This window comes from Trachypithecus francoisi, unplaced genomic scaffold, assembly GCF_009764315.1.
Source record: "Trachypithecus francoisi isolate TF-2019V2 unplaced genomic scaffold, Tfra_2.0 Lachesis_group14, whole genome shotgun sequence".
NCBI classification, from domain to species: Eukaryota; Metazoa; Chordata; class Mammalia; order Primates; family Cercopithecidae; genus Trachypithecus; species Trachypithecus francoisi.
In genome coordinates, this window is record NW_022681459.1 from 34,114,070 (window position 1) to 34,122,644 (window position 8,575).

General features: G+C 46.3%; 1 protein-coding gene across 1 annotated transcript in view; it reads left to right on the plus strand.

Annotated features, from left to right (window-relative positions):
* The first annotated feature begins 2,079 nt into the window (after positions 1 to 2,079).
* Positions 2,080 to 8,575, plus strand: part of FBXO7 (F-box protein 7) — a 20,099-nt gene continuing 13,603 nt past the window's right edge. The window contains exons 1-2 of the mRNA XM_033233941.1: positions 2,080 to 2,110; positions 3,459 to 3,467. Of these exons, the coding sequence (XP_033089832.1) occupies positions 2,080 to 2,110; positions 3,459 to 3,467 (40 nt within the window). The remainder of the gene's footprint in view (positions 2,111 to 3,458; positions 3,468 to 8,575) is intronic.

The window sequence follows — 8,575 nt, forward strand, 5'->3', positions numbered from 1 at the left end:
CATGCCTGGCCACCCCAAGACCGCCTGCTATGGATGAGCTTGTCAGGGATTTTCTTTGAACCAGGCTATCCTTTCCTCCTATGGACATATTAATTCTGTCTCTTTCCTAGTTCTCTAGGCACACTTACCATTTTCGAGTACTGATGAACGATTTTCACTGAATGCACAGAAAGAGGCAGAGCAAAGAGTAAACTCTCCCAGCACCCTGGGAGGCCAAGGCGGGCAGATCACTTGAGCCTGGGAGTTCAAGACCAGCCTGAGAAACATGGCAAAACTCCAGCTAAATTTTAAAAAAAAAGTTAGTCAGGCCAGGTGTTGCATGCCTGTTGTCCCAGTTACTCAGGAGGCTGAGGTGGGAGGATTGCTTGAGCCTGAAAGGCTGAGGTTGCAGTGAGCCGAGATCACACCACTGCGCTTTAGACTGGATGACAGTGTGAGACCCTATCTCAAAAAAAAAAAAAAAAAAAAAAAAGGCAAACTCTCCTTGCCCCTGGCGCTGAAAAACAGGTAAGCTCAACTCAGGCCACCAGGTGGCATCCGATTCCAGTCCTTTGACCTTTTAACCTCTGCCAGGTCCCTAAGCTGTTATTTGAAGCCCTGCTACTGGGAACTGATTCTTACTGCAGAACCATGGAATCACTGGGGAGGAAGGGAGCTCAAATAGCCCTACTTTGCAGACATGTAAAAGTGTAGCCATCCTGGTGCAGTGGCTCGCACCTGTAATCCCAGCACTCTGGAAGTCTGAGGCGGGTGGAAGACTTCAGCTCAGGAGTTCAAGACCACCTTGGGCAAGATGGTGAAACCCCATCTCTACAAAAAAATTAAAAAATTAGCCCACTGTGGTGGTGTGAGCCTGTAGTCCCAGCTGCTTGCAGGCTGAGGCAGGAGAATTGTTTGAGCCCACGAGGTTGAGGCTGCAGTGGTCCATATTTGCATCACTGCACTCCAGCCTGGGTGACAAAGTGAGACCCTCTCTCAAAAAACAAACAAACAAAAGCATAGTCTATTTTTACTGTGCACCATAAATATGTACAATTGCTATGTGTCTATTAAAACACAAAACTTAAAAAAGTTTTATAGAAGATTTATTGCCCAGATTGAAACCAGAGCTAAAGGGCAAACTCTTAGGCATGGCAAAGGCCCTTTATAATCTGGGTGAATATAGCAAATATGACCTAATGGCAACCAAGTGTCAAGTTTAAGCATCAAGATCAAGTGCCACGGCACTCACAGTGTTATTCCTCCAACTCTGTGTCCACAGCAGACGTTGAAAATCAACCCCACCACTCAGTACCGTTTGAACTTTTGTTTATGTCTTTGCCCCCGACTCTGAACTCCGTAAGAGTAGAGATCCAGTCTTAATTATCTTTGTATTCTCAGGATTGAGTACAGAACTTGGTACATTTAGGCATTTAATGTTCACTTATTCATGGATTGAGTCATCCAGCAAATATTTATTATGTGTCAGTACTGGGACAGGTGCTAGAAATAGCAGCATTGTGAGCAAAACTAGACACAACCACTGTTGTCATGTAGCTTACAACCTAGTGGGGTGGCAGTCATTAATCAAATCATCCCACTAATTAAGGTTTAATTACAACTGAGATAAATGCTCTTAAGGAAATAAACAATTTCATGGAGTCAAAAGACAAAGAGGAACTTGATCTCATTTGGTAGATGTAGGAGGGTTTCCAGGGGAGGGCTGCTTGAGCTGAAATATGAAGGATGAGTAAGATTCAGAAGGCAAAATGGGGAAGGGAGTGGGGAGGGTTCCAGGCAGGGTTGCAAAAGCCCCAAGGAGGGAACTGATAGCTGGGAGAGCACAGCAGGGCGCTGCGAGAGGCAGACGGGATTGACCAGGCTCAGCGCCTCTGGTTGTGTTACGATTTTCATCTTTATCCTCAGAGCAAGAAATCCAATGAAGGTTTTTTAAGAAAGGGGATGATGTCTGTGTTTTCTATAGATCACTCTGGCTGCAGCATGGAGAAAAGATCAGCAGGCCAAGGGGTTACCCAGGTGCTCATTCTGTGCTCAGGAAAGTGCAAGGCAATGTGAAGAATTTAACCTCTATCTATGATTATGAGGGATGGCGAGAAGTCGTTTGTAGGAGGTAATTAGAGAACACCACAAAGCAACGTATACTCAGGTGCTTCTTCATGGGTTTATACACCACAGAGACTTGCTGCAGAGACTCTAGAAAGGGTGTCAGGCCGGGCACAGTGGCTCACGCCTGTAATCCCAGCACTTTGGGAGACTGAGACGGGCGGATCACCTGAAGTCAGGAGTTCGAGACCAGCCTGGCCAACATGGCAAAACCCCGTCTCTACTAAAAATACAAAAATTAGTCAGGCATGGTGGCGCATGCCTGTAATCCCAGCTACTCGGGAGGCAGAGGCAGGAGAATTGCTTGAACCTGGGAGGTGGGGGTTGCAGTGAGCCGGGATCACACCACTGTACTCCAGTCTGGGTGACAGAGCAAGACTCTGTTTCAAAAAAAAGTGCAAAAAGATGAAGAAACCAGTGTAGGTTAGAGTTGTGTGTAGGTGTGTGTGAGCGTGCATGTGTGTGTGATATGAGGCATATCATGGGGGGAAAACAAGTTCCCATTGAGAGAAGACTCTGTAGACCTCTCTGGCATGCCCCTTGGCACCCGGTAGTGTTTCTCCCACCAGGCTGTGGACCTGGAAAATAGAAACCATTGTCCTTCTGTGTTAAAAACAGTGCAGAGCACATAATAGGTGCTCAGTAAATTCTTACTGAATGGATATGTGGATAAATGAGCAGATGAAGGACATGGGTTGGGGAGTGTTTGTTGGAATTGGGGTCACTTTGAAGGTGAGCCAGTCTAAAGCAGAATGTTCATTTTAGTGAGCTGAGGAAGATAAGGTTGGCTGGCTTGAGAAGTAGGACCAGTTGAAGAGCTTGAAAACCTCAGGCTGTGGATTTAATCCAATGAGGAAAAGTTTTAAGGGGAAGAATGTGTTGAACCCATTCCACCATTAAAGGACCCTCTTGATGAGTAAGAGTTATCCAATGTTTGAATTTCATTGTTTCCTGCAGCCTGGAAATTCTGAAAGAAGCTTCCATTTGGGATTTCCTCCTCTGACAGGGGCTACCCCACTGTGGCATTCTTCTGCCATGGCTTCAAGAGTAGCTTAGAGGAAGGGTGGAGCTGGGGGTCAACCCAGGTGCCAAGTCTGAGCTCCAATGGCTTGTTCATCATTGGGAAATGTTTATCTGCCCAAGCTTGAGGAGTATAGTTAGGTAGTGATTCCATCTGCTTGTAGTCAGCTATATTTGCATTCTTGGACTATGTTGCTTGGGAGGAGTTGTAGGGTGTGTGCGTGTGTGTGTGTGTGTGTGGTGTGCATGTGTGTTGATGGTGGAGTTCAATTTGGAATGTGCAAAGCCTCAATCAATGCAATGTCAAAAAAAAAAAAAAAGAAAAACCTCCTAAGTTATAAATGGTTCAACAATAATGTACATCTGATTGCCTTGAACTTTGCATGGGATTAAGAGGGTTAGAATTAAGTCATCTGGATGAAGACCAAAAAGGGGAATGTGTCATTTAACTTGGCCTCTGAAGTAATCTAAAACATGTCTACTATGTGGGCCAAACTGTACTGAGGTTGCCTCCAAAGAGAAGTCTGTTTGGAATAACTCTCAATTGTAGATAGAGCAGTGAGTCTGGTTTAAAACTCCACAGCTTTAAAAACCATCCTGACTTGTCATGTCTCTTGGAATCAATTTCTCCCGGTTATTTGGTCAAAATTTGATTTTAGAATGGGGAAAGAGAAAGGAATACTAGTACTACTAGAAACAAATATTTCTTGATCAATGACTATATGCTGACTGTTGTGCTAAGTGATTTACATACATTATCTCATCTACCCATACAACAACCCTATGGAGGGGTGTTCTGTTTTGCTGATGAGGAAACTGATACTTAAAGAGGTTAAATAACTTGCCTAAGGTCACACAGGTAGTTAGTAGCAGAGGTAGAATTCAAATCCAGATATGCCTGACTCCAGAGACTGTGCTTTTTTTTTTTTTTTTTGACAGAGTATTGCTCTGTCGCCCAAGCTGGAGTGCAGTGGCGCAATCTCCACTCACTGCAAGCACCGCCTCCTGGGTTCACGCCATTCTCCTGCCTCGGCCTCCTGAGTAGCTGGGACTACAGGCGCGTGTCACTACACCGGGCTAATGTTTTTGTATTTTTAGTAGAGACGGGGTTTCACCACATGGGCCAGGCTGGTCTCAAACTCCTGACCTCGTGATCCACCTGCCTCTGCCTCCCAAAGTGCTGGGATTACAGGCGTGAGCCACTGCGCCTGGCCGAGACTGTGCTCTTAACTAGACATGCTCAAAGAGCTCAAGTGTGTTATTAGAATTCCTAGTTTTTTACTTTCTTTACCATTTTGTCCCCTTGATTCCTTGATATAATGAGAAAAGTGCTGTGTATTTTTTTCGATTTCAGCATAACCAGTTCCAGTGTTTTCTCTTTCTTTTATCGATGCTGAATATTGAACAAGGGCATGCTGCCTGTTTCAGTTTAGCGTGACTCCATGCTCGTGGGTTTCCTCTTTCAGGCAAGGGTATTTATTTCCTGAATCTTAAGTCTTCTTTTCTTTCTTTTTTTTTTTTTTTTGGAGACACAGTCTTGCTCTTGTTGCCCAGGCTGGAGTGCAATGGCACGATCTCGGCTCACTGCAACCTCTGCTTCCTGAGTTCAAGCGATTCAACTGACTCTGCCTCCCGAGTAGCTGGGATTACAGGCATGCACCACCACGCCCAGCTAATTTTTGTATTATTAGTAGAGACGGGGTTTCATCATGTTGGCCAGGCTGGTGTTGAACTCCTGACCTCAGGTGATCCACCTGCCTTGGCTTCCCAAAGTGCTGAAATTACAGGCGTGGGCCACTGTACTTGGCCTTAAGTCTTATTTTTTTTCTTTCTCTCTTTTCTTTTCTTTTTCTTCTCTTTTCTTTTCTTTTTTTTTTTTTTTTTGAGATGGAGTCCCACTCTGTTACCCAGGCCGGAGTGCAGTGGCGCAATCTCGGCTCACTACAAGCTCTGCCTTCCGGGTTCACACCATTCTCCTGCCTCAGCCTCCTGAGTAGCTGGGACTACAGGTGCCTGCCACTATGCCCGCCTAATTTTTTTTTGGATTTTTAGTAGAGACAGGGTTTCACCATGTTAACCAGGATGGTCTCGATCTCCTGACCTTGTGATTCCCCGCCTCGACCTCCCAAAGTGCTGGGATTACAGGCATGAGTCACCGCGCCTGGCCTTAAGTCTTATTTTCTAAGTCGTAGCAGTATACTGTGGTAAGTAAATACTCACGGTTTTGAAAGTGGACTCACCCAGGTTCAAGTTCTGGCTCAGCCATTCAATAGCTCTGTGACCTTGAGTAAGTTATTTAATCTCTACAAACTGTAAAGTGGGGATAATAGTACCTACCTCTAGGACTATTCATTTAATCAACTGACATTTATTGAGCACAGTGTCAGGCCCTGGAGACACAGAGTTGGAAGATTTAAATGAAACAATACAGGTGTTGGGCTTGGCACGGAGCCTAGTAGACAATAAAGACCCAATAATAAAGAATAGTCATGAATTATGCAAAAAAAAAAAACTATTTCTCTCTTAGCTCTCCATGGGCAGGTTACAGGGGAGTGAGGCGTGTTCTGAATCGGGGGACTCTGGAAACGATCTGGTACCACTGAGCACCTCCTTGTCCTGGCTGAGGCTAGCTCTAAATTTGAAATCATAGTCAAAGCCAATAGCTAAGAAATAGTCATTTTTTGGTACAGTTCATGACTATTCTTTTTTCTTCTTCTTCTTTTTTGAGACGGAGTCTCATTCTGTCGCCCAGGCTGGAGTGCAGTGGCGCGATCTCAGCTCACTGCAAGCTCCGCCTCCCGGGTTCACGCCATTCTCCTGCCTCAGCATCCTGAGTAGCTCAGACTACAGGCGCCTGCCACCACGCCCGGCTAATTTTCTTTTTTTTGTATTTTTAGTAGAGACGGAGTTTCACCGTGTTAGCCAGGATGGTCTCAGTTTTCTGACCTCGTGATTTGCGCGCCTCAGCCTCCCAGAGTGCTGGGATTACAGGTGTGAGCCACGGCGCCTGGCCTACTATTCTTTATTATTGGGTGTTTACCGTCTACTAGGTCCCGTGCCAAGCCCAGTGCCTCTGTTATTTCATTTAAACCTTACAACTCCGTATCTCCAGGACCTGGCACAGTGCTCAGTAATGGTCAATAGATTAAATGAATGGTCCTGGAGGTAGGTCCTATCCTGGTTTTATACTTTATGGAGATTAAATAACTTACGCAAGATCACAGAGCTATTGAATGGCTACCACACACTTTACCTATATTAACTCTCACACTTCTCACAGCCTTCTCCTGAAGTAGGCTTTATTACACCATGTTACAGAGGAGGAAACAGAGTCCAAGAGAGGTTAAGAAGCTTGCCTGAGATGCCACAGCTAATTAGTGGCAGCACTGGGATCAGAACCAGACCAGCTAGTCTGACTCCAAAGCCTGTGATCCTACGGTCTGTCTAGACCATCAACACTGAGTTTGTCTCTGATTTCTGTATTTTCTGTCTATACAGCCAGCCCCAAGCAGCTCCAGGAAGAGGCACATTTAGGCAGGGGATAGTTAGAGAGGCCATGTTGTTGTTGTTTTGGGGAGAGTAATTTGGAGCCCTCATGTTCCCTGGTTCTTCTCAGGAATGTTCCACAATCCCCACCCACTTGATCCTTTTCCTGCTGCGTCTCTCTGACACCACCCAAGACCAAACCAGCACATCCTGAAAAGCTTGGGGAGCCCAGGAGTGGAGGAGCCAGCTGGCGCAGCCTGCATGGGAGGCAGGGCTAGGGATCCTACTGCCAGAGCCCAGGGCTGTCATTTCAACACAGCCCTGGCTCCTCTGCAAAGTCTTGCCTCCTGGTTTGGCTGCTTTAAACCTGAGAGAGGCCCAGCCCACCTGCCTTGCCCCCAGCCTACTCACTGCCTGAGGTTTGCTATAACACCCCATGCAGGAGCCAACCTCACTTGTGCTTGGAAGGCCCCTGTGCTTGGTTTAATGCCCTGCCATCTCCATCTTGAAATTCTCGGCCGGGCACAGTGGCTCACACCTGTAATCCCAGCACTTTGGGAGGACGAGGAGGGTGGATCACATGAGGTCATGAGTTCGAGACCAGCCTGGCCAACATGGCAAAACCCCGTCTCTGCTAAAAATACAAAAATTAGCCGGGTGTGGTGGCGTGCGCCTGTAATCCCAGCCATCCAGGAGGCTGAGGCAGGAGAATCATCGGAACCTGAGGGGCAGAGGCTGCAGTGAGCCAAGATCGTGCCACTGCACTCCAGCCCGGTTGACAGAGCAAGACTCTGTCTCAAAAAAAAAAAAAAAAAAAAGAAAGAAAGAAAGAAATTCGTAATCCTTTTGAAAAGAGGCTCTGCATTTTCATTTTGCACTGGGGCCTGCAAATTATGTAGCCAGTCCTGCTCAGACCCAGCTAAGGCATCAGAACACCAGAAGCCTGCCCAGCAGAGCATCTCCAGGAGACTGCTGGGCAACAGACAACAAGCCAGGGGTCCTAATTTCAGGGTTCATGTTCATGAGGTCAAAGAACTCTGTGGACTGTAGGAAGCCAAGAGAATGAATTCACACATTTCCGGGATAATGTAAATTTATCGGCTTAAAACAGTTTTTTCAGTTACTCTCATAAATAAACATAACAGCCATTGAACGTGCTGTTGCTTACTAGTATTACAGAAACATAAGAGATAAGGATCAGTTTGATTTAAGCAGAAAAGTGAACCTGGTCTCCATGTTTCTTAAAATCTTTTGCACCTTCTTGCCACAAGCCTGAAGTTGAATCACGATTAAATCCTTCCTTGAGATCCTGCCAGTAAACCAGACACCTGCTCAGACGTAAGTGTTGTTTCTATCTTCTCTAGGAACCTCCTGCCTCAGTTAGCAGCCCTGCCCCTGTGCCCCGCCCCACATCACTCCCCATTTCCAGCCTTTGCTTTCCTCCTGGTCCTTTCCTCTTTGTTTTCCAACGGACTGAGCATCGCAGTCCCAATGCTCAAGCAATGCTATCCACATTCTCTCCTTCCTTCCCCTCATGGCCAGTCTCAGATGCTGCCAAGTTCTCACCTTTGGTTCCTTCCCCCCTCACCCTCCTGCTCTCTGGCTTTCATCCTCAGTTTTAGAACTGCCAAATATCACACCTGTAATTCCAGCACTTTGGGAGGCCAAGGTGGGCGGATCACAAGGTCAAGAGATCAAGACCATCCTGGCCAACATGGTGAAACCCCATCTCTACTAAAAATACAAAAATTATCTGGGCATGGTGGTGTGCGCCTGTAGTCTCAGCTACTCGGGAGGCTGAGGCAGGAGAATCACTTGAACCTGGGAGGCAGAGGTTGCAATGAACCGAGATCACGCCACTGTACTCCAGCCTGGGTGACAGAGCGAGATTCCGTCTCAAAAAACAAAACAAAACAAAACAAAAAAGAACTGCCAAATAAAGATCACTCTTCATGGTTCAGAGTTT